Raw genomic sequence first — 27,301 nt, forward strand, 5'->3', positions numbered from 1 at the left:
CTCTCAAATAGAGATGCACCGATTACAATTTTCTAGGCCGATCCCGATTTCCGATTTTTTCCTTGAGTTTGACCTGCCGATACCGATTTTAGCCGATTCCGATTTCATTTTTTCAAACCACGTTACAGCACACACAAATATTTATTTTCTATCATCTCTTTAATAGAACATTTTGCATAGAAAATTTTTTGAACTGATATAATCGCTATAAAATAGAACTATATGAATTACTCCTCTGGTGTGGGAAATTCACACACATCTAAAGTGCAGTGTTATGGAAGAACCATTTCCTTCTTTTCACATCCAATATCCAACAATTTTTTTTTAAATATATTTAGCAAACTAAACTTCTGTATATTCTGTATATAAAGATATTTCACACACACACACACACAGGCCTATTGCAATCACTTGTACATCAATGGCAAGTTATATTTCTCAAACAGTTCTTCTCTCATCTGACACATGTCCAGCCAGGCTAAAGTGGAGAATGTGCAGGGAAACGATTGGGAAATAATAAAAACAAGTTTAAATGGGTACATTTTCTATAAATATTTTTGAGTCTTCATTTTATTTTCTGACATAGCCTAGCCGACTTCAGTTCTTGTTAAAACACACCAGACATGCAAATTCTGTGCATTTTGGGCACTTTTTGGATGAAATCTTATTTATTTTGTCCATCAAAAGTGTGCTTTCACTTAAATTGAGCGCAGCAAAACTAGACTCGGCGCCGAAACCCGCGCTTCACTGTTGCTCACGCGACGCTCCCGCTCGACGCTCACGCGATGCTCCGGCACCAGGTGTGAATGCACTCATTGATTTACATGCACGCCGAACAAAATAAAAACCGTGCTGCTCCCGCTTGCGGTGTGAAACGGCCGTAATTCACGAGGTTTCCTACATGTGTGCGTTCTGTGTGCACTTGTGATGCTGATGTTGCGCGATGTTAATCATACGGCGCCCGAGTGCATTTGACTGGCATAAAATCGGATTATGTCAGATTCACTGGCCGGTCGTCGATTATGGCCGATCACGTGAAAATCGTCCGATTCCGGTCACCAGCCGATCAATCGGTGCATCTCTAGTCTCAAAGTTTTCAAATAACTGATTTGATCTGATAATCCGCGTGGATTAATTTGCTCAGTCAACCAACAATTGAAAAAATGTTTGTAGGAATTTCCCACCTCATAAGCGCTAAACCTGATAGCTGATTGTATTGAATAATTCATAGCGAAACAGCTATTGTTAAGAGTGTTTGTAAGTCTCTGTCTGCTGACTTTCTGTGATATTTGACCTCAGATATTTCCTCGTCTGATTGCTTTGGTTGTGTTGTCCTGTGAGCTGTGCCAAATGTATTGGTCTCCTGCTAAGGAACGCTGTTTTCCCTCAGCTTAGAAGGCTCAGAACAGGTGTGCTCCCTCTCAGAGCGATTACAAGGCCTTCTGGACCGCAGTCAATTCAACGACACGCAGCGCTATTGTCCCTGCAGACTGATTCATTAACTTCATACTCCCATTTATACATTTGTGCCGTGTGTTGTATATAGTGTTTGATGCTGTATTGTCTTGTCTGTTTAATTGATAAAGTTTCCTTCAAGATGATAAATAAATATTTTGGTCTTGCAGCTTTGGCAGTTAGATGGAGGTTTGATTGTAAGTTTTAGGTTGTTCTATTGATAACAGTTATATGACAGTTATTTGTTGTTTAATCACAAGAGTTGTTAACTGATGAAATTCCCCCTTTATTCCCCTTGCCAGACTCCAATGTTTTTAAAGCAAATTTTAATGATTATTTTATGGTTTCAACTAGGGGTGTGCACGAATAGTGGAATATTCGAATATTCAATCTGTAATGTTAGAAAAATAAAAATACTAGGCTATTTAAATTTTATACGTTGCTTTGCTGGCCGTAAATGCTGTGAATCCTTGATAAATCCCAGGCACTAGCTCACAGTTATAATTAAATGCACTGGGTGGCGCTGTGCTGCGCTGCGTGTTTAACAAGTGTATTGTATTTGATCACAATGTCGTCGTCTGCCTTGCGAAGTTTGGAATTACTTGGATAAAACATGATCTAAATGATCTTACAAAATGGAATTACTTTTGATCAAATTTATTAATGAAACTGAGTTATCATAATAATATCACCACCACAATAGAAATCACAATGAGGAAAGAAAAATAACGTCTCTCTCGTTAAAAAAGTCATTTACGAATATTCCATTTTTATGAGCCTGAATATTTGAATACATACAATATTTTTGAAAAATACCCATCCCTAGTTTCAACTCCTTTAGGATTTATTTGGTTATTTTGGCTATTTGATTAATTAACCCATTAAAAAGAGATTTTTTTTAAATCAAAGATAAATGTTAAAAACTTTAACCTATTTTAACCTGTTTGCGTTTAATTGACAAACAAACATGTTTAAATTAGATGAACAAACATTTTATGAGTGAATCTCACTAATCCTGTCAAGAACACGTTTGTGCCCTATTTCATTTTAGAGTTTATAAGTGATTAGAAATGATTTTGCATTGTCTGTGACGTGTGAAATGAGTCGTGACGTGACGTGTAGCCAATGGTGTCCCATACTTGGAATTTGTGCTCTGCATTTCACCCATCCAAGTGCACACACACACACACACACACACACACACACACACACAGCGCGACTCACAGTGGTTAGTAAAAACGCTAGCTCTCACAAAGTGCTGTGGACTGTGGTCATGTCAGATTTGCAATAATAGCATTGAAAATGTTGGAGACATTGCAATTACACACTTTCCCACGCCACGCTTTGTTTTTGAACAGGAGCTCTTGGCCTTATATAAGCAGGCATGTGAAGTTCACTGCAGCCAACCTCTTGCTTGCAATACGGCGGCCACTTAAACGCACTGGTGTGACTCCTGTGATCTGTTCTCAAACACATCACAGAGATGGAAAAAACAAGAAGTGCTTTTTTTAGTGCTTTGTTGTCAGTTGTGTCATTTTTATGAAAAGGATTAGTCAGAATGAAAAACTGTAGGTATTTTAATCTGCCCCATAAACTGTTCTACATAGGCTACTTTATTATCTGAAGTGTAGAGGTTTTTAAAAGTTCACAGTAGCTTATTTTCCATCTGGTTAAAATTTACAACAAAAATTTGGAACGATTTTCGCATTGGTTTGAACAAAAACGGCAGACAGGCTCAATGGAAATGGAAATCCATTCTCTGACAGTGAGTAGGTGTGCCGGTGCTGTCCTAACGCTAACCAATCAGATCTCGCTGTAACCCGTAAAATGACCGGTCATCATTTCATGATCGATCTTCGCTGTAACATCAGAGTACTATAGTTCTCATGCACTTCCCTAAAACATACCTTGATTGTTTTTAACTAGATTTACAATGTATTTTACTTCTTGTATTGAACATTTTGAATCATCTTAACATCAATAGCTGTTAGTCAAAAAAGGTTCTTCTATATTGTTGTCAAAGCTGAGAATATATATATATATAGATATGTTAGATATTTATTTTAGACTAGGAGTATATTGCTTGTATTTGGTGAGTTATTTTGTAGTGCGTTTTATTGAAAAGACATATGAAAGAGATATTTGATATAGAAGGAATGGCGCAGGAATCCTTTGAGGGAGATGCTGGATTGAACATTGCAGCCAGTGAGTCTCTGCTGTTGTCTTGCCTTGAGGCCGAACTGAAGACTGTTGTGTACAAGCATTGAGGAAGTGAAGTGAACTGGATAACTGAGTCAGTCTGAAATGCTGTCCGGTTACACTCATAAAGGAAATATAAACGAAAAAACGAGTAAATGCCCATCACTCCGTCTTCGCTCATCTCAGCCCTGTTGTTGCATAATGTTGGATGTTTTCAGAATTAGAGCATCGGCATCATGTATAAACAGATCATTAATTCTTAAAGTCTTAGAGACAAGTGTTTTGGATCCTGTCTAGGCCTGATATAATCTGATCCGACTTTGCTTGTTTAGAGGGTGTTTGCTACAGTGCATTTGTAAGGATTGAATTAGTGTCCAAGGATTAGACCAAGGATGAATCTCAAAACTCTTTGCTCTTAAACAACATAAGTTTTTTTTTGTTTTTTGTTCAAAATATAATTTCTTATTTTCTGTGAGAGATGACCTGGACATGTTCTTCACTCTCAGATTTTAGATGCTTGTGCTCATCTGAATAATCTGCCCAGTGCCCACTTTATTGTATAAGTGCTTGTATGTTTTGAGTTCTTCATAATGGATCCAAACTGCGGATAATGCCAGTGTATAGCCGCTTTTCCACCGTCGGGCCGAACTGTTTTTAGAATGGTGAGGAACGGTTCCAGTTGTATTTCCACTTGAGCCTGGTATGACACGGCACGATTACAAACCGTTCTCGGCCCGGAATTCTCAGCGCGGTTAGCTAAACGTCCCGAACCGTGCTAGTAGAATCTGTGAAGTGAAGTCGTCACTCAGGATTGGTCACTTCCCAGATAGCACAGGTACATTTTTAAAATGGCTGCTAAAGATCTGTTAATCTGCTGTGTAAAAACATCTGATAAACATCTTAGAAAAAGCAGTTTTACGTACATTCTAAATCTTAAACATCTTAAAGACATCTACTAAATGTCTATATGACATCTAACAGGAAACGTCCTAGAGACGTAATATTGCAGATGAGCAAATACTTTAAAAAAAATTACATCTTGCAGATGTAAATGCAAACATCAAATAGACGTCTCCGAGATGTACTTGTCCTATCAGGGCTGTTGCCTGGCTACCCGTTTCTCTGTAGCTGGTTAAGCACGCTATTTGAGTGACGTAAACAAAGTAATAATAAAATTCAAAGCAATATCTGATCATTCTCCATTATGCGGTTGCTATTTACATCAGTAAACCATTGTGTAACCAAGGCAACGACTGACGCATTTGTATTAGATTCCAAAGCGCAGCCGTTATCAGCCCCACAGTGGAAACCGTAACCGTACCAGCTGGCCCGGATCGGCATGGAATGGAACGGTTACGCATTGAAAACTGTTCGCACCGACGGTGGAAAAGTGGCGTGTGTGTGTGTGTGCTGGTTTTAGGTAGCACTCTGTGTAGGAAGCAGACATTACAGTCAGCAGCACTTCCTGTCTTCCCCATCCCGGATCTCTGCACAGCTGCACAGTTACAAATATAGATCCAGTGTGGATTGGAAAGCCATCAATACATCCACACACCTCCAAGACACTGACAAACATCTGCAGGCCACAGATCGACACATTGACCATGAATACAAAGCTCTGATTCCACTGATATATGTGTAACAAAAACAGAGCTCACAGACACACAATATATGATTTGGAAACCTGTCTCAATCTATTTGTCCTTTTGTCAATTTTAATATACATGTTGATTTTTATTAGGGGTGGGGGGAAAATCGATTCTTAGATGCATCGCGATGCAAACGTGGACTATTCTGAATCGATTCACTAATGTCAAAAAATGATTTTCTAAAAAAAAAAATTTCTTTCTTTTTTTCTAATGTAATATTGACGGAACGCAAAACAAGGCAGAACTCTGAAGCGCAGCGCCCGGACATAACAGAGACGCATGATGGCTGAGCGCGAAATCCAAACCACACCCTCTTCGTTAAGAGCTAACATATGAAAAATTGGCATAATTTCAGTGTGGCCTTTTTTCTATTTTTGTATGAGAGCTGCTTTCTGCATTGTTTTGTTTTCACATCAATATGCTGTAAACAGATCTGTTATACGTATGTTAAGATGTTCATTTACTTTTTTTTGTATAAGCTGTTTTTGATTGTGGTATACACAGCAACAATTTCAAGTCATAGCCTAAGTCTTAGACTCTTATTATTTATTTGTGTATAAGAGCAGCTTTTTATGTTACTAATTATTCAGAAAATGCATAAGTCCTCAAGCATTATTTTTGTATGAAAGCTGCTGGTACATAATTCTATATTTTTGTATGAAAGCTGTTTGTGATTTTGCTACAGCATAATGATTTCCATTACACGAGAGTAGATGTTAAAACTTCATGCTGATTTGTACTCTGCTTTCGCTAAGATAAGCACAAACTAAGACGTAGCTTTACAGTAACCTATGCTTCTCCATCCATTTACACTTTTTTTTCATATGGTGATGTGAATCTCCTTCTGTCGGCGCTAACGGCTGCAGTGTACTTGGCGCGTCAGCACACACAACGGCTGCAACTACAGTGTGGTCTCCCCAGTGGACCAGCACGACAACCGTCTGGATTGAGCCGAGTAGGGGACATCTCTAGGGTCTTCAAGTGGGCACCTTCCGTCCTCAGTGTTTCGTGGGCTAGCCCAGTGGTTTTCAAACCTGTCCTGGAGGACCCCCAACACTGCACGTTTTCTTTGTCTCCTTAATCAAACACACCTGATTCAACTCATCAGCTCATCAACCCTTGTGATAATGAGCTGATGAGTTGAATCAGGTGTAGGGCTGCAACGATTAGTCGACGTTGTCGACAACGTCGACAATAAAAATTTGTCGACAAATATCTTTGTTGTCGAGTAGTCGTTTGATCTCACGTGACCTAATGTAAGGGCCTGCAATCCCGCGATTTGAACGCTACGGCGCTGTAGCGCTAGAGTGTAGTGCAGCCCTTACAAATGCTATTGCGGTAGAAGAGAAAACAGCGCGAATTATGACAGTGCAAACGAATCCGAACTAGCAAGGTTTAGGTTTGGGAAAGTTTCACAAAACTTCAAATCAAGAATGCTGTCGTGTGCAATGTTGGGGTGCAAGAGGAAACATCCCGGCAAAAGAGGAGCCGGTGAGAAGTGAGTGTTCTCCAGCTGGAGCTAACTAACCACCAGCGGCAAATCTCTCTTTATTAGAGAATGCAATACTACTAATAATAGTAATAATATTATCAATAGTAATATAATTACAGTAATGTGATGACTTATTTTGTATAGAATAAAGCTTGATCGAGCTTAGGAGTCAGGGCTGTTTTTATTATTGTAACACTATTAGTATATTAGGTATTATTATAGTCTTATCACTTGCCTGTATTTTGTTCAATAATCATGAAGACTTACAAAACAAGATGTTATATCCTTCCTATGATATAGGAAGAATATCACGGCAGTCACTTTATCATACTATAAATTAAAAGGGAATGAGAACGTCTCTGTCAGCTCAATTGTCATGTAAAAAAAGATTGTAATTTTATAATTATAATAATTGTTTGCAGATTAATATTTTACCATTCTTTGTGTCCTGAAGTAAATGTCCCTTTTTCTGTTTCAGTTCTAAGAAAAGCAGTGGGCCTATTAAACAATGCTTAGAGAGCATTTGTGTGTGATTTGAGTTGGACCGAAATCTGAAAACTTAAAGAGAATGACCTGTTTAGTTGGCTCAAAGTTCATTAAAACAACTATTTCAAAAGCTGAAGTGATTTTCTTTTTTTATATTATAGTTAGAATATGTATAACTCAATGTTTTAACTAATTGGAAAAGCTGAATAATCGTTCCAAACTTACTGATTAGTCTGCGAAATAATCGACGATTAGTCGATTAATCGTTCTAATAATCGTTAGATTAATCGATTATCAAAATAATCGTTTGTTGCAGCCCTAATCAGGTGTGTTTGATTAGGGAGACAAAGAAAACGTGCAGTGTTGGGGGTCCTCCAGGACAGGTTTGAAAACCACTGGACTAGCCCACGACACCTCAAGAGGGCTCGACAGTGACTCTGGCGTCCCAGAGTCACCCCCCTCCGTCCCTCACTCAACTCAGCCCAGCTAACTGACCTTTACATCCCTCCTGCTGCTGAGGTTGCTCCTTCCTCGTAGTTCACATGTGACCTAACCACAATCTAGCAATCTCTCCGCAACCAAACCATACGCGCCAACCCGTTTGACTAAGGCTGTCGAGCCCCACTGTCTTCGTTAAAGTAGGTTCAGTGGCTGTGGTTCCGTATGGCATACTACCTACCGCAAAACACAATATCTGCCCAAACACCAACCCTCATTCACGCAATATACACAGGAACGTAATAACTGTAATTACTATGAAAACTATACAAATAAACCAACAGACTCTTCGAGTTTTTCAAGAATTCTATGAAACCGTAGCGTGGCGGCCTGTATACAGCCAGCTAGAATCTTTCCGTCTCAACCACAGCGAGTTGCTGCTCCTCTCTGCTGCTTCAGATAAGCTCTTTACTGTGCGACGCAACTCTTGGCCACTGAATCCGACGTCTCTGAGGAACCGGGTTGTAGAGTGTGCCACAAATCCTCGACAACCCACTTCCACTGGATAAACCTGGACTCTCCATCCTCGCTGTTCTGCTTCAGTGGCCAGATGAGCATACCGCAGTTTCTTCCTCTCATATGCCTCATCTACCGCATCCTCCCATGGCACTGTTAACTCTATCAGTTGAACAATGCGTGCTGATACAGACCACAAAACAATATCTGGTCAGAGGTTAGTGGTGGAAAAATAAGCCGTTGATCAAGATCAGCCAGCATCTTCGAGTCCCTAGCAGCTTCCAGTTGTCCTGGGCGAGAATTGGTGTTAACACCTTTTCTTGGTGGTTGCTCGCCTGGGCAGAGGAATATTGTCTTCTGTGTGTAATGTTTTGCTAGAACAGGTGGCAACTTACTGGTCATGTTACGCTTGCCTTCCAATCAAGGTGGGAAATTAACTTTTTTGCCTACCAGCCACTTATATTTTTTACCAGCCACTTTTTCCGGAATTCAAATTTATAAAGTATTATTATACACAGTAAGTACAGTGCATGGACTGGTCGTCGGGGAGGTAGGCTAACCATTCCCTCGTTTTCCCTTTGTCATCAATGCACCACTTGTTCGAAAAGTACCTTCTCTTTTGATTTACTTCGCCCTAAACAGTTTGTACATTCATAGCTACTGCTGACTCCGTGGCGGGCCTCTTAACATCGGGTTTATAGCGCCAAATTTTTGTAATTTTCCTTTCGTCTGTACCTCAGCTCAGCTATATGTGTCACGGTCCGTTCAGCGCCGTGTCCGTGCGCTGTGTCCGTGACGCACAGCGCTGAAAACCAATCAAATTAGTTACTCGGCAAAAGTGCATTATTGTTACTTAGCAACAGAATTCTTTGACAAAAGCTGTCCAATCCGTTACAAGGAATGTCTTAAGTAGTAACCAATAAAAATATATTTTACATACAATCTACCCGCCACTGTGGCTGGTATACAAGGCAAAGTCACCCGCCACTTTGAAAAAGTACCCGCCATTGGCTGGTGGCTGGTGCTAATTTCCCACCCTGCTTCCAATGCTAAAGCCAAACATCGCAGTACTTGGTCATGGCGCCAAGTAAACCGACCTTGGCTAAGAGCCACCTTACATCCTGTCAAAATGTGCCTTAATGTGGCAGGTGATGAACACACAAAGGACAAGAGGGATCCTCTCCTACCCAGAGGTTTAGGTTCTGCGGTGATGGGAGAACATCATATGTTGACCTGATAAGGAAACTGATCCTACTCTCGTCCATTGACCAAAGGTCTTGCCAGCTCATCTTGCGTTGTTCCACACTCTCCCATCTCATCCATCTCTTTACTATGAAGTCCCACTCTGCTGATAATGTTTATTTATTTTTTGTCTGAAGGATTATATTGCTCATTGCACATAACAGGAGGATGTTGGTTAGAAGTCTATTATTAAATGCAAGATATTCAGAATATGCTATAGTTTGCATTCATTTACTACAAGTATGCTACTTCAGGCACACATTTCTTTTCCTGTTGGTTCTTTGCAGTGTTGGGACATATGCTGGCAAATGTAACCTTACAGTTGACTTCGCCAAATCACTTCCATTTGTTTTATTAATAAAAGATATTGGAAGTAAATTATTTATGGGTCATTATAAATAATTTGCTTTAAAAGTACCACACACACAAAAAAGATGCATCGGTAATCGTTTTAGCATCGCATCCCAGCCCTCTGAATCGTATCGAATCGTGAGGTGCCTAGAGATTCCCACCCCTAATTTGTATGCATTTGTTCTAAAATGACTTCATAAAGGGACAGTTCACCCAAAAATTTAAATGTTTGGCATCACTTACTCACCCTCAAGTTGTTCCAAACCTGAGTTTCTCTCTTCTGTTGAACTGACAAAATACAAATTGTTGGGTGAACTTTTTTTAAATTATATATATATATATATATAGTAGATTTCAGAAAATACAGAGAGTTTTTTTTACAGATAGGCATTGCTACAAGTTCAAATCAGATGATTTCCGTGAACTGTTAGTTTCAATAAACTGATTAAAAAACTGGATCTATCAATTCGTTCCATCACTGTAAAATTTTAATAGATACGGAGATGCGAAAATACAGGAAAAATCAAAGAATTTTTTTCATAATTTTTTACATTATTTTATTGTGGTTTAAATCAGAGATACTATTGAAATGGAAAGTATTACCGTGTCTTTATGGTACAATAATCGCCTTTGAATCATGTAGATATGTTATTGGTTAATTTTATATTATCAGTTTAATGTTGAATTATCGAAAATATTTTAATTTGCATTTTCAAGTTACCTTTATTTATATAGCGCTTTATACAATACAAATGGTTTCAAAGCAGCTTTACAGTGATAACAGGAAAAGGATTCAATGATGCAAACATAGTTCATTTCATTGGCTGTCCAGCAGCTCTAAAAGAAAATAGTGTCATCATCGTTCAGCTGAAGTCAGTCCAGTCAGTGTTGATTCAGTTCCGTTTTAAAGATAAACAATTATTAAATTAGTTCATTTCATCTACCTTATCTCTCATCTACATTACCTGTCTGCATTAAAAAGTGAACATTCTCTATTTCTCTATGAAAGGATTAATCCAAACCAGATCTGAACGTTCTAACAATAACCATAACTAAAATTCAAAAACGCCACAAACGCTCACAGCTGCCATGTGTTGTCTAAAATGTCCTTAAAATGTTCAGCATCTCCTGTCTGACGTCTTTCTCTATGCTTTGCTGTTATTAGGCCGTCTGATGTGAAACGAGTGTTTGAGCACCAGTAAGGATACTAGCCTCTTTCATGTGCGCCAGAACAGAAAAATGGACACTTATCTCGCTTTTAGTCTGGCAGCTATTTTTGGTGGTCATGGGGTCTTACTCATAAGTGTTTGTGAGTGTTTGTCCTCTGGGTTTAAAGTCTGAGTCTGTGTGTTTTTGCATGCAAATATAGAGTTAGGCCTACTTGTATTTCTGATGATTTCTGGATTGGTTCTAAAAAAAAAAGATCCTAAATATTAATGCATGAAACACTTTGTTTGCCCCAAAATGAGAAATGACTGAGGGTCAGGGTCAGTGACTTGCTGGCTGCTAGCTGGTGATTGAACAGACCTGGATAATAAGTGTTAGGGCTGTACATACTGTATATAGAAACTATCGAAATATCGCATATGTACATATCGCAATGACTTGCGATAACTGCATTTTTTAAAAATTCTCCATAAAATTACAAAAAGTCAAAGTTTTAGACTGGACAGATACAGGACTGTTACATACGTGTGACATGCTTAATGTTTATTGGGCGCAATAAGCGAAGTACTCGCGCACACAGGAAGCCGCCTCTCGGACAGCAAGTAATCCCTATTTCAGTTCTCTTCCACAGCTTAGGCTATATGACCAAATACACACAGAATTATGTCAAAATGTCTTGAGTATTCACGTATATAACAGTTAGTTATTTCATAAGTGGACTAAACAGTTGAGAAAGAAAGCACGCATGTAACATTATATTGAATCCGTTCAGCTCTTAAAGTGACAGCAGCCTAATAAACCTGCTTCTGTCTGTGTGCATAAATGTTAATCAAATAACAATAGACAAAGAGAAAATCACTCACTGCTTTTGCCTGAATAACTTTTCTAACTTCAGTGTATTTAATTCATACTGTGAAGAAGACTAAGCAGTGTTTTATTTATTTTACATTTGATCATTACATTTCTGTTGGAAAATAAATCTAATATAGGCCTACCTGAAACCCTAATCCCCCTGGTTTACACTGACGTTAAAATGACGTGTGAAATGAAGAATGTGTAACATATGATGTTTTATCATTTTCAGCTTCTAAATATATTAGAAATTTATTTCACACACTTAAAACATTATCATATCGCAGATCGAATATCGCATTATTTAACCAGTTATCGCATTTTTCGTCAATATTGTGCAGCCCTAATAAGGGTGCAATCGAAATTTCCATGATGGTCAGCAGCTCTGAAAGTACGAGATCACATATTTTAGGTTGCTGTCTATAATTTTTTTTTAATGTGTATATATATATATGTTTGATGTATTGTATGAAGTATTACACAAATAGGTGGAAATGTAGGCTACATTTCGTTTCAGATGTTGCGATTTGCCAATTGTGGCTTGAGGTAATTAGCCTTAATATGTCTTGCTTCCAATATTGTCCAATTCAGATTAATAGTGGTAATAAATAAATAAAAACATGTGGGCTAATACTAATATAATAGTGTATTTTCATTAACCTGAAGGAGAGTAGAGCAGATGTTAGATGGTTTTCAGAGACTTGTTTCCAGCACAATGGTCCAGGAATGAGCCAAGAGCTCGTCAAACACTCTTTTAGATGAGCGAAACCAAAGACAGGTGTGCAGCTCGTCTCCTGCCAGACATCCGTTTCTTATTGTCTTTTTGTCTTTCTCTCTGCTATCTATCCATCATCTCCCCTCAGATCTGTCACGAAACCGGTTGACGGAGCTGCCGGTGGAGGTGTGCATGTTTGTGTCGCTGGAGAATTTGAACCTGTACCAGAACTGCCTTCGTTCAGTACCAGAGAGTCTGATCAACCTACAGTCCCTCACCTACCTAAATATCAGGTCAAATCCATAGACACCACATTTATAACATACTCAATTTTGTAAATCATTGATATTGAACAATTTTAAATGTTTGATACAACAGCTAAATGCTAGCAGTGTGTTACCACAAGCTAAAAATGCAAAGACGCACACAACTTTTGTTTGTATCTCTTTAATTTGATTTGTTCGTGTCAAAAAATCAAATCCATTTGTTCTTATAAATTATGATTTGAGAAGATTCTGAGATTTTCAACCATGCATTATTTTGCAATTCTAAAAAAAAGCTTCCAACCATCTAACAAGGAATTCTTTGTAATTGACTTAACTCACCAAAGCCATATTTTACTGACAGTTGGTGCACAGCAAGAGAGACATAGAGATGTGGGCTCTTTTGACCAGTAAGAAACCACCTAGCAACCACTTATTACAATATTATTTATATACTGTTATAGTATGTTCATATTTTCATTTTTTGGTGAATTATCTCTTATATATATATATATATATATATATATATATATATATATATATATATATACACTCACCGGCCACTTTATTAGGTACACCTGTCCAACTGCTCGTGCAACTGCTGGTGAATTATCTCTTATTTATATATATATATATATATATATATATATATATATATATATATATATATATACACTCACCGGCCACTTTATTAGGTACACCTGTCCAACTGCTCGTTAACACTTAATTTCTAAGCAGCCAATCACATGGCGGCAACTCAGTGCATTTAGGCATGTAGACATGGTCAAGACAATCTCCTGCAGTTCAAACCGAGCATCAGTATGGGGAAGAAAGTTGATTTGAGTGACTTTGAATTGGCATGTGGCGTGATTGTTGGTGCCAGAAGGGCTGGTCTGAGTATTTCAGAAACTGCTAATCTACTGGGATTTTCACGCACAACCATCTCTAGGGTTTACAGAGAATGGTCCGAAAAAGAAAAAACATCCAGTGAGCGGCAGTTCTGTGGGCGGAAATGCCTTGTTGATGCCAGAGGTCAGAGGAGAATGGCCAGACTGGTTCGAGCTGATAGAAGGGCAACAGTGACTGAAATAACCACTCGTTACAACCGAGGTATGCAGCAAAGCATTTGTGAAGCCACAACACGCACAACCTTGAGGCGGATGGGCTACAACAGCAGAAGACTCCACCGGGTACCACTCATCTCCACTACAAATAGGAAAAAGAGGCTACAATTAGCAAGAGCTCACCAAAATTGAACAGTTGAAGACTGGAAAAATGTTGCCTGGTCTGATGAGTCTCGATTTCTGTTGAGACATTCAGATGTTAGAGTCAGAATTTGGCGTAAACAGAATGAGAACATGGAACCATCATGCCTTGTTACCACTGTGCAGGCTGGTGGTGGTGGTGTAATGGTGTGGGGGATGTTTTCCTGGCACACTTTAGGCCCCTTAGTGCCAATTGGGCATCGTTTAAATGCCACGGCCTACCTGAGCATTGTTTCTGACCATGTCCATCCCTTTATGGCCACCATGTACCCATCCTCTGATGGCTACTTCCACCATGTCACAAAGCTCTAATCATTTCAAATTGGTTTCTTGAACATGACAATGAGTTCACTGTACTAAAATGGCCTCCACAGTCACCAGATCTCAACCCAATAGAGCATCTTTGGGATGTGGTGGAACGGGAGATTCGCATCATGGATGTGCAGCCGACAAATCTGCGGCAACTGTGTGATGCCATCATGTCAATATGGACCAAAGTCCCTGAGGAATGCTTCCAGCACCTTGTTGAATCTATGCCACGAAGAATTGAGGCAGTTCTGAAGGCAAAAGGGGGTCCAACCCGTTACTAGCATGGGGTACCTAATAAAGTGGCCGGTGAGTGTGTATATATATATATATATATATATATATATATATGAGATAATTCACCCAAAAATGAAAATTCTCATCATTAACTCACTCTCATTCCATACCTGATGTATATTACTTACTTTCTTTAGATAAACACATCCATGATGGCATGAGAGTGAGTAAATGATGAGAGAATTTTCATTTTTGGGTGAACTAACCCTTTTAAACTTACTAGAAATGTTGCATGGCAACAAACCAAAATAAAATATGTTAAAGTATTAAAATGACTAAAACTAAAATAAAGCTAAATAGAAATATGAAAAAACTACAATTACAAAAGCGCAACAAAATTACTAATACGTTAAAATTAAATCTAAATCTAAATTTTTTATGGTTTTAGTTTTAATTAGAACTCTCTAGCAACCACAAATTGGTATCACTGACATTCACAGGAAGGTTTCACTGACATTTTCTTATATCTAGTTTTTGGGCCCTGCAGGTTTTAATTCCCATGATTCTCATTTTCTCTCTGCAGTCGGAATCAGTTGTCCACTCTCCCCGCTCATTTGTGCCGACTGCCGCTCAAAGTTCTGATCGCCTGCAATAACAAGCTGGTATCACTGCCGGAGGATCTGGGCAAACTCAGACAGCTCACTGAACTGGTGTGTGGAACAGTTCTCTCTGGAACAGTTCTCTCTGAAACTCTGTAGTTGATCTTCACATTTTGTCTCACTCATGCACATTACTCTGTCTCTCTCTCTCTCTCTCTTCAAGGACGTCAGCTGTAATGAGATTCAGACTCTTCCTCCACAGATCGGTCAGCTGGAAGTTCTTCGTGACCTCAACATCCGCAGAAACCACCTCGTTCGCCTGCCTCCTGGTCAGAAACACAGGCACCTGCACCTGTATGAAATGAGTGATGTTTTCTAGTAGATGCGTTGTGTCATTTCTGTGTTGATTTGGTTTGCAGAGTTGGCTGAGCTGCCATTGGTCCGGCTCGATTTTTCCTGTAACAAGGTAACGACAATCCCTGTATGCTACCGAAATCTCAGACACCTTCAGAGCATCATTCTGGACAACAATCCTCTGCAGAGCCCACCTGCACAGGTAACGCATGTCCCTGTTTTGATCCACATTAAACATCCTGTTTTACTTAGAAATAGGGCACTTTTTACGATTTATAAGATTTTTTTTTCACTAGTTTTTTTCACTAAGTCACTAGTTATTTTCTATATCACTAAGCAATGTTTCTGAACTCCCTGAAACTCCTCGATTAGGGCTGGGCGGTATGGCGATACATATCGTAGTGACGGTATAAAATGTGTTTCGTTACAGATTTCGCTATATAGTGTATATAGCGTGTATCGTGTATGTATGTAAATATACGCGTATTACAGCAATATTGAAACTTTAGAATGATGAAACGCATGAATGAGCCAATAAAGAGCGGGACGAGCATGATGTTAAAAAGAGTTAAGCTGTAAAAAAGAACTATGCGGTGCTTGCGCTGACAGACACACACCGTAAGCTTGCGCGCGTCTCTCAGCATGTGATCGCGAATTCAGTTTTCTGTCATGGCTTATTGTGCTCAATGGCCGAATACACACACGATGATGTCAAAATACCCATCTGGTGGAGTATTCACAGTCAGTAAACACAGTCGATTATATCTCAAGTGAAAGTAAACAGTTGGGTGAAACCCGATGTGTATCAGTATAAAGGATCCGTGCATTCGGTCTTAAAGTGACAGCAGCCTAATATACCTGCTGCTCTCTGTGTCGTTAAAGGTAATCAAACAGAAGAAAGAAATAACTTTAATAGCTTTACTTTTGAATGAATAACTTTTCTAGCTTTAATAAGTATCAATTTATATTTAATTCATACAATGAAGACTATGCAGTAATTTATTTTTATATTTATTTAATTTCTGTTAAATAAACCTATTGTACCTGAAAATAAAATTTTTGGTTATATTGTATTTGTCTTATTGTTTGTCATTTGCTTCTTTGTTCTTATTTTTAATAACAAAAATATATTGATTGTATATTTTACCATGAAATAAAATTTCTTATAACATAAAATAAGATTTTGGTCATAAATCGCTCCCACCCCTAACACCAATTGTAGTCTTGAGTATTCTTCCCAAAAACAAAACAAAATGAAGACTTCCACATCCTGAGGACCATGTTTATTGATGTGTTTCTGCATCTTCCTACAGATCTGTATAAAGGGAAAGATCCATATATTTAAATATCTGAACATGGAGGCATGTAAAGCAGCATCAGACCTTCCAGACTACGACAGAAGACCACTGCCCTTTGGATCCTGGTGAGAACGTACTTCATTTCGCAGGGTTTTGTAAGGCATAATGTGGATCAAACTTTGATGTGCTCCCTGGCTTTCACTCGCACCCACATCCAATTTGAGCCAGTGTTTATCGGCTGTATCTCTCGGAGGACACACAGAGCAGGGTGATTTTGCAGATAAGAAGGGAGGGGAAGGAAAAGACAGAGACTGAATGAAAGATTGTAATGATTGTAATGAAGGTATGAAAAGAGGAGAGATTGCAGAAACACCAGATACGATTGCTAATTTTGTTGAGAAGAGGTCTGAGGTTATTTTTATTTTTTTTGAGTAATCAGACAATTGTTTGCTCTGTTGCAATAAAAGTCAAATATAAAAATATAAAATAAAATAAAAGGAAAAAAAAAATCTCATAGACTTCCACTAAAGGAGGGACCCAAGCCATATCTAGACACCAGAAGATCACAGAGACTTTAGAATAGGCTTCTTTGATTTGGGCCATTAAGAAACCACCCACAACTATCAGATTATTTTTTGCTTTTTGGAATTTAAATAATAAAACAAAACCAAACAGACTTGGACTGAAAGAAGGACTCAAGGCTTTTATTTCAAGCCTAGAAAACAAAGTTCACAGAGATTAGAGAGTGGGCTTCTTTCATTTGGGCCGTGTTTAAAAACCACTTAAGCAACTCCCTGGTAAACACCACTCACATTGTCTACAGAAATTGTCAAATATTGTGAAATGTTTACTTTATTTTATCTCTTGTAGGGTGATATGTGTGTTAGAAATGAGTTGCTTATTAAAGTTATTTCAGACATTTAGTAGACTATTTCTATGCGTTTGTTCCTCATGAAGCAATATGATGATATGATGTTGTCTCTGGTCTGTCTCCTCTCAGTGTAGAGGATTTGTATTCTGGTCGGCCATATGGAGCTCTGGACTCTGGGTTTAACAGTGTGGACAGCGGAGACAAGAGGTGGTCAGGAAATGAGGCAAGTGCTTTTCAGGTCACTCAATCAAGAATCCAATCTATCCAACTCCATTATGTATTGCTCATTTTATTTTATTTTTTAATTAAATCTGTTTTGCCTTTTCCCCCCATCTATCCCTTATTAAAGCCTTCAGACGAGTTGTCAGACTTGCCTTTGAGAGTGGCAGAAATCACCAAAGAGCAAAGACAGAGACGAGAACGAGAACGCGAGGATCATCGGACGGGGTCTCACGTGACCAATGGCACTAGTGAGATGACATTTACATTTATGAAATGGACTCTAAACTCTAATGATAAGCCACGAGAAGCTGTGTATTACAATTATTTTGACCATGGTTAAGTGTATTTTAAGCACTTTTTGTCCCTCTCTGTAGTGGACGCAGAGCTTGAACAGATAGACTTCATTGACAGCTGTACAGGGGATGATGATGAGGAGGATGGGCGGAGCCGCAGAAGGGCGGAGCCAGTCAGCCTCAGCTCTCAGTTTATGGCCTACATTGAAAGACGAATCACCAGAGAGGTGCGTATTAGTATTTAATGGCTGATTCTGATTTGGTTGTTAGTTACCCCAGGGTTTATGATAGCTTTAACTTGTTTCTAGGGTTCACCTGTGAAGACCAGCCCATCCAGAGACTTAAGAACTGATGACCCAAGACGTCAAAACTCCTTAAATAACCGGTACTGAACAAATTACACTGTCATAACAATATATATATATATATATTTGTATTAAATGATTACATGTATACAATTTTATATATAATACTATAAAATAAATTATAATATTAAATAAGTTGTGTACATGTAATCATATAATACAAATAACATAAAAAGTTAGGCAAAAAAACAGTTATACACACTAATTATACTGAAAGGAAAAGTAACATAAAAGGGGCAAAAAGTACATAAAATAAAATATAAAAACTAAAATAAAAAGAATAGTCATCTGTGTTGTCACTAACAGTTGTTGTTCTCTCTTCAGCGGTGGTTCAGATACAGCGGTCACGTCTTCATACGCTCATAACCAGGTAAGACTCGCTGTATATACATGCCTCATGATGCAGTAAATCAAAACATAGTGGTTTCACTCTGGTTCTGTCTATCAGCGGTCTGCTGGTGTGGCGTCAGGTTCTGGTGGCGGTGTGGAGAAAGTGAGACGAGAAGCTCAGCTGGCGGCACAGCGGTACGAGGAAGAGAGACAGAAAAGATCAGTGCAAAGAGATGCCGTTATGAATTACACTAAGGTACTCGTGCACACACACACACACACACACACACACACACACACACACACGCAATTTGCTATAATTGTATTTGCCAAATAGAGGGCTGCAGTGAAGACACATTTTTGTAGGTTGTCATTTAGCATCATCCTGGTTTCCTCGACAAAATCCCAATAGGATTTTGCCATTGGCTTTTGGATTATTGCAATAAATAAGGTCTGTGACAAACAAGTTTTATTCATCATGATAATCACAAGTGAACACATTATGATTATGAATTTAAGTCTAAATACAATCGCCAGAAGTAAAAAGTTAAAGGTAGTCTATAAATGAACTACACAACTTTGGGTTAGCTCACCCAAAAATTGTGTCATAATTTACTCACCCTCACGTTATTCCAAACCCGTAAGACTTTCTCTCAACTTCAAAACAAAAATGTTTGAACTAAGGTTCATTCAAACATTGAGGTTCATTCTTGTGTGTTATGCAGCACGTTTGAGCTTCCACAAGAACCAATGAGGTTTGTTGTCACGCGTCAAGCAAGTACAGTTGAGCTTCTGTTTATGTTCGCTGATCAATGTTTATATGTGAAGAAAAGCCTAAATTTAAGGGTGCTCCGATTGATCGGTCGCCGATCATAATCGGCCGATAATTGCTTTGGGATGTGTGATCGGCGGTCTCTATAAAGGCCGATCCAGAAAAGCCGATCAGATGACGCAAAACTCGCGAGACAATTTTTTTTACGCCTGGTAAAAATGGCTTCACCGGTCTGGCAATTCTACAACAGGGCTCTCAAGTGTCAAGCATTGAGCGTGACAGTCACTCATTTCGGTCTTTTGTCACGCTCTCCCGCCACACATTGTATTTCTCACGCTGAAAAACTATTTGTAATATATTTAATATGCCGCAGCGGCCAAAACTCTGGCCGCGCCGCTCTCACTGTGGAACCGGCATGCATCAAGCGCGTTTCCTCTGGTGTTGTTAGTCGAGCTACACAATAGCCAATCAGAAAATAGCACTATTGTATCTGAGTAAGATTTAACGCAACAACCAATGACAAAAATGTATCCAACCCCCACCGCCCACCCCCCGTGCGTCCGTCAAATCACTCGTACATATTTTTTTCTCTCATCAAAACTGAATATGTTCATCAGCGGTTACAGTTATATCAAGCAAGGATACTTTAGTGTTTTATTTTGTGATTACACCGGAATGAATAGAGTCCGCAACAGCGATAGATTGAAGCGCGCGTCCGAGTGAAGACTGCGCGAGGCACAGAGCACTGTATCCATGCAACTGATCGCCGCGGCAACGAGCGCGCACCTTGAGTTCAAAAACACATAGCGCTAGATTTCTTATTTAATAGCGAACTAAATTAATGATCTGCTAGTTAACTGAAGATGTTTTATTTATTTATATTAGGTACATGGTGGGACAGACTTCACTGGATCTAAAAAAAAAATCAATCTAACCATAGATGTGACCAGTGGTGGCTTTCTTAATCTGTTTAAAATAATTTTGCAAGGGTTCTTCACACACACACACACACACACACACACACACACACACACACACACACACACACACACACACACACACACACACACACACACACACACACACACAAAAGGTTTCTCTACCTCTCTCTTCCTCTCTAAATGCCTACAAAATCTGACTAAGCATCCCAGAAAAAAGCCAAGTTATAGATACAGATATGGAAGTTGTTAGTTTTTGTTTTGTTTTGTTTTTTGTTGTTGTGCACTTTACTACCTGTGGTCCTTTAAGTGTATTAGAAAAACTGATGGCTGACTGACTCAAAACATTATTTTGGCTATAGCCTTTTTTGTTGCTGTTTTTAGTTTAAAGTAGTCTAAAGCTAAATTTAAAGACTCAGATGTTCTGTCTTTTATTAAGTTTATTTTATATTCTACAGGAAAGTTGTATGTCAAGCCCTAAGCTGCTCCCAATAACCAAGCTGCTATGTTAATACATGTTGCTTGCAAATAAATACACAGGTGTCAATTCATTATGCATTGTCTTCTCTTAAATGTAATACTTAATGTACATTGTTGTTAAATATAGTTTAATAAGTAATGCTACATGATAAAAAGAAGTCTTCAAATAGACCCTGTAATCGGTTATCGGTATCGGGTGGTACAGCTTCCAGTAATCGGCGATCGGTGATCGGCCCCAAATATCCTGATCGGAGCACCCCTACCTAAATTCAATCATATGAAGCGATCAATCTTTTCTTAAAATTTGGACTAAACCTCTCAATCCATAATGGATTAGTTTAACAATCTCTTTAATATGAACTTTTTTGAAGTGACAAAGGTAGTTGTGTGTACTGTCAATGGAGGGACATTTTTCATTTTTGAGTGAACTAACCCTAAAAGTTTCTGACAACTTTCAGTCTTCATTTAAAAACATTTTCCCTGAAAGTTTGAGTTTAAATGGTTTGCAAAAGCAGTCGTATAAACACAATGAGGCTGTGAAGGCAGTTCAACGTGATGTTTAATGTCCCAGACAACCTCTGTAGTCACATTTAGCAACATGTTAGCAACCGCTTTTTCAAGACCAGCTTTAAAAGAAATCATAAGAAGGTTTTACTGATGTATTTTATGCTGTAGAGTAAAACGTGAAAATATCTTGAGCTTGTGTTGACCACTGTAACTTACGACTTTTCCCTGGCTTTGAAGGTCTAGGGAGTGGGAAGGGCAACATTAACTGTTTGGCAATATCTATTATTAAAACACTGGGAGAGGGGGAAAGGCAGAGCAGGTGAAATGTTATTTCTGAGTGCTATGATCAACAAAATGTGGAGAAGATTAAAGAAAAGAATTATTTAAAAGAAAATATTTAAAATGAAAATATCTATACACATTATTATTATAATAATTCAAATACACAGAGTCTGGGGAGGACAAAAGGAACTGGACAGTGCCAAAGCAAAAAAAACAACAAAATAAAACAAAATCTTTTTAGCCCGTTTTAACTTAACCGGTCTATTAAAAAAGAAAAGGTAGAACGAAAAATCTTCAACGTCCAAGATGTCGTATCTACCATACACTAACTACCAAACCAAAAATACAGCAGGTGGCGCATGTCCCTTACCTGGTGTATTTATACAGAAATATGTCACATGACATTACTTGCCTGTCCCTTTTCCTCCATCCAGCACAAGCACAATGATAATGCTTTCAACAACACAAGAATGAAGGTACCAAAATAGGGTACCAAGATAATGTTGGTTCACATGGTTACAGAAACACACTGACAAAACAAACACAGAGTGCACAGTCACAGCTCAAGTCTATATGAAAGCAAGTCTCTATTTCTGCGTTGAGGTGTCCTTTTTATAGTTTCCCTGGCTTCCGGTGGCGAAACATTCACAAATCACCATTTGACGTCAGCACGCTCAACTTCCCCTCTCGGATGATTAACAACAGCGGGAACCAATCAGCAAAGTGAAAGTAAAAACCGTGAGCTGCAGAGAAAAAGAACACCAAACAACACATCCAAACGTCTTTGAGACAACCACAGACCTTATTTCACAGGCATTCAAAAAACCCATTGACTTCAGGGCGATGGAACTCGTTTCCAAGTTTTGGCCAAGGAAAATACTATTTGCAAAATTTTATAAGCCTAAAACAAAACTTTTTGAACAAAAATACATCATCCCTGCAGCAATCTATAGCTATTAAATACTGTTTTAGGGCTGCTAAAAATTTTCCAGTAGTCAACACAATTCAATATTAGTATAATAAAAGTTGCAGCAATAATATCAAATAATGTTGGATTTGAAAAAGAAACATTAACATTGAGATACATGGAGATGCTCTGATGGGTGAAATGATCTGAAGCATCCAAATCCCAGTTGAAAACACCCAAATTATGCACCATGCCACCATGATGGGAAGACAATTTTCTGTCTTTGTACTTTCAGCATAAATCAACTCCGAGCCCTACGAAGCTCAGTCCAACAGACAGTGAGGTGAGTCTTATCCTCAGATTTGCACATTCACTTCCTCCCTATCCATCACCATCAGTGTGTGTGTGTGTGTGTGTGTGTGTGTGTGAGAGAGAGAGTCTGTAGTCATATGCATTACTGTCCCACCCCAGAGTCTGTACCCCTCCCGACGGTCCACTCACACCGATGACTCCGCCCTCTTCATGGTAAGAGCCAATCAGCTCGGATCATGCACCATCCTCCATCTCCTTTCTCACTGTGTGTTCTCGTTCCCTTAACAAATGTCAGTATGTCTTTAGAACTTAGCATAATGTATTAACACGATTTAAGGTTATTTCCATTTAAAGCTGCTTTTCTGATCAGTTTGAACTGCTAACATGTTTTGAAGGTGCACTCAGTAATTAGTTTAATAAGTTTTACCCATAAAAAAATGAATCACATTTTATATATATAGTAATCACATTATATCTTGTATTTGATAGTTATTGGCACTTACTTACTGATTACTTACTTACTGATAAATACTGATTATTTACTTACTGATTGCACCTTTAATATTAGATGCTTTTCCTAGTGTGCATCTTTAATACGCTTGCCCTGCTTCTTTTTGCTTCCCTGTCTGTCCCTTTACTTTCCTCTCTCTCTCTCTCACTCTCTCTCTCTCTCTCTCTCTCTCTCTCTCTCCTCTCTCCTCTCTCTCTCTCTCTCTCCTCTCTCTCTCTTCTCTCTCTCTCTCTCTCTCTCTCTCTCTCTCTCTCTCTCTCTCTCTCTCATCTCTCTCTCTCTCTCATATGTTGGTTCTGTCTTTGTCAGAGTGAGTTTGAGCCTCTATTGATATTTGAGATAGACACAGATACCAACACTATAAAGAAGAGGCCAGACCCTCACAAACAGGTGAAGGAGACACACAGACACGTTTATCTGCTGTCAAAATGGGGACTTAGCAAACACAACTAACAAAAACAACTTATGCTAAATCAAGCATCACAATTAGTATTGATTACAATTAGGGTTAGGGAAATGAATGAACCCTGAAATATTTGTATTTAACTGTTGCATGTTGCAAAACTTCTCAGTTTCATTAGTACATTTTAAATAATATATAATAAATAATATTTAATTGCTTGTTTGGAGCCTGCAGATGATCTGCCTCCATTATTTTATTTCTGTAGATGCAAATAAGCTTATTGTGGCTGTTTCTTGACCATTTTACTCTCAAAACATGTATTAAACGTTAATATTAATTTATATTAATGTGTTCATATTTATTTATTATATTTTTATAAAGCTGACTCCTTCAAGAAAACATTCAGCATTTTTTGAATAAATTAAACCTTATTTAAGGCATTACTGCTGTAATATTTCCTCTTCATGATATGTTCCCTGCAGTATTTTCAGTAATAAACAATGAAATCTGACGCTTCCAAAACACTTACACTTTCTCAAACCTTCTATTTATTTCTACGTTCGTCCTTTATTATTCTCTCCTTTCGTTTCATTTCTATCCTCTCCTCATTTCTTTGTGGTTGGCTAGTCTCTCTCTGCTGTGCCGCTGGATGGGTGTGTGTCTCCCGCTTTATCCGTCGCCCCCCTCCTGTACGCCGCAGGTACTGAACCGCAAGAGCCTGGAGAAGATCGGCCTCTAGATGCAAATAAGCTGACTGTGGATGTTTCTTGAAAATTTTACTCTCAAAAATTCACTACACAGAGATATTGTGGTTGCACTCAGATCTAACACCCTGTCATATCCAGGCAGAATGAATATGACAAGTTTCATTGAGGAAATTATGCTGGAAACCTGTCACGTCCTGCATGTTTAGGATTTCAGCTGATTCATGTACATATTTATTTAGGGTTTGGAAGTTCTCACATTAAAAACGTTATATAAAGTGAGTTCACCTGTGGGCGAATCTTACAAAAACTGCCAAGAGATATTGGCTACTTATTTCTTTTTGAGATTCACACCTAGAGTTCACTTTAAAGCGCATGCCACAGATACAGTGTTCATTATCTGATATTTCAACTCATTTGACCTTTTTCACTTCTTATTTTCTCTCCAATTGAACTCCTGTCTTCGGTAGCAAGGTGAAGATTATGCCTCCCTGTCACCCACTGGTATGTATTCGTTTAAATCATGAACTCCTCTCATTCTCTCTTTCCTTACTGCTGTTTTTTATTTATTTTAATTCTTTGCCCCACATCCCTTTTTGACAATGTTTTGCTTGTCTTGCAGCCCTCCAGTCACCCACTTACCCCAGCCCCGCTGCCCCGTCCCCCTCCCGCGGCCTCAACCAGCGACCTGAGAGTTACTTGTTCCGCCTGAGTCAGCGAGAGGAGAAAAAAAAAGGTTTGTTTACCTTATGCAGCTCATTGCTTCTTTGTGGGAAATTTGTGATGTCATGATTAATCATGATTCATATATGGTACCGTTCAAAAGTTTGGGGGTCGGTAAGATTAGTTTTTTAAAAGTCTCTACTGCTCACCAAGGCTGCATTTATTTGATCAAAAATACAGCAAAAACAGTAATATTGTGAAATATTATTACAATATAAAATAACTGTTTTCTATTTTGATATATTTTAAAATGTAATTTATTCCTGTGATGCAAAGCTGAATTTTCAGCATCATTACTCCAGTCTTCAGTGTCACATGATCCTTCAGAAATCATTCTAATATGCTGATTTGCTGCTAAAAAAAAACATTTATTATTAATTAATATTTAAAAAAAACTGTTGTACTGCTTAATATTGTGGAAACCATGATACATTTTTATTTCAGGATCATTTGATGAATAGAAAGTTCAAAAGAACAGCATTTATTTGAAATATAATATTTTTTTTATAACATTATAAATGTCTTTTCTGTCATTTATGATCAATTTAATGCTTCCTTGCTGAATAAAAAGTATTACTTTCTTTCAAAAAGAAAGTTAATTTAGTTCCCCCAAAAGGCGTTCCTAGAACTGAAATCGTTCCCAGTTCCTGCGGTCCAAACACACGCCAAAAAGTTCTAGTAGTTCTGGGGGTACTATGAAAAGGTTCCTCCGGTGCAAAAGCCCCTGGTGTAAATTAAGTGCAAAAATCAGTGTCAGCCTAAATATTTGAATATTTTGTAATAAACCTCTGAACAAAATGTGTTTTATCAATTACTTGTAGTCAGTAGTTTTGTATATTAATGTTTAATCATTTGGTATCGTTGTTTCCTAACTCTCATGAAAGAATTTAAGTGCACAGTGTTGTACCTTTGCCGCCTTAATGTTTATTTTCATTTAAAAAAAATTGTGCTTTGAATCACATGTGGTGATATAGTTCATCTCAGAGCTGGATGGTTTGTCTTGAACTCTGCAGTAAAGGATTTTCTGAAATGCTTATGGAGAAAATATGAAAATCACTGAAAAGGTGGCAGTGTTGTCTTTAATTTAAAAAAGCTGAAATAAAATATAAATATTAGATGACCAACTTTAAAATAAAAATTAGAAATGTTGCATTGGCAACTAACTGAAAATAAGTTGAAGTACTAAAATGACTTAAACTGAAAGAAATGTAAATTAAATAAAAATAGAATTTATTTTTTAATTACAATACTAAAATTAAAAATGAAAAAAAAAATTAAAGCTATTTTAAAATCTGAATAAATACTATAATAGTATTTAAATATGAAAATTTCACTGAAGTAGGCAGTCACTGTTGTGCTCTTTTACAAGTCAATCAAATGACACGTCAATCATCGTTCCTAATTAGAACTTGCTCATGTAATTACGCAGTGACGCATTTCTACGTATGGCATGTGTGACCATTTTGCAGGAGAATCAGGTGCACAGAAGGAGGAGCCAGTGGAAGCCACTCCCACACAGAGTCCAGCCCCAACGGGAGAGGAGGCGCTACTGATAGAGCAGCTGAGAAGGGTGCGTCAAGCAAACTGCCTTAGTAGTACCCTCCTCTTCTTGTTATCCATTATTTATGTATCTATTGTTTCATATATGTATGCATGTGTGTGAACTGTGAATATATATATATATATATATATATATATATATATATATAAAAATATTAAACTCATTTATATTGTATTATGCTGTCCTGTTAAAGGTAGGGTATGGGATTTGCAAAACGGCTGGCAGATTTTGAAAAT

General features: G+C 38.1%; 1 protein-coding gene across 1 annotated transcript in view; it reads left to right on the forward strand.

The window, feature by feature from the left end:
- lrch3 (leucine-rich repeats and calponin homology (CH) domain containing 3) overlaps window positions 1-27,301 on the forward strand; it is a 32,853-nt gene that overhangs the window by 3,999 nt on the left and 1,553 nt on the right. Inside the window, 18 exon segments of the mRNA XM_056265877.1 lie at window positions 12,711-12,855; window positions 15,217-15,343; window positions 15,456-15,561; window positions 15,652-15,788; window positions 16,900-17,009; window positions 17,885-17,978; window positions 18,105-18,225; window positions 18,352-18,497; window positions 18,579-18,655; window positions 18,960-19,005; window positions 19,084-19,221; window positions 23,147-23,194; window positions 23,984-24,064; window positions 24,705-24,764; window positions 24,766-24,777; window positions 25,252-25,285; window positions 25,404-25,517; window positions 26,974-27,074. Coding sequence (XP_056121852.1) covers window positions 12,711-12,855; window positions 15,217-15,343; window positions 15,456-15,561; window positions 15,652-15,788; window positions 16,900-17,009; window positions 17,885-17,978; window positions 18,105-18,225; window positions 18,352-18,497; window positions 18,579-18,655; window positions 18,960-19,005; window positions 19,084-19,221; window positions 23,147-23,194; window positions 23,984-24,064; window positions 24,705-24,764; window positions 24,766-24,777; window positions 25,252-25,285; window positions 25,404-25,517; window positions 26,974-27,074 — 1,697 coding nt within the window.

This window comes from Rhinichthys klamathensis, unplaced genomic scaffold, assembly GCF_029890125.1.
Source record: "Rhinichthys klamathensis goyatoka isolate OS25496 unplaced genomic scaffold, OSU_Roscu_1.1 h1tg000242l_1, whole genome shotgun sequence".
NCBI lineage: Eukaryota > Metazoa > Chordata > Actinopteri > Cypriniformes > Leuciscidae > Rhinichthys > Rhinichthys klamathensis.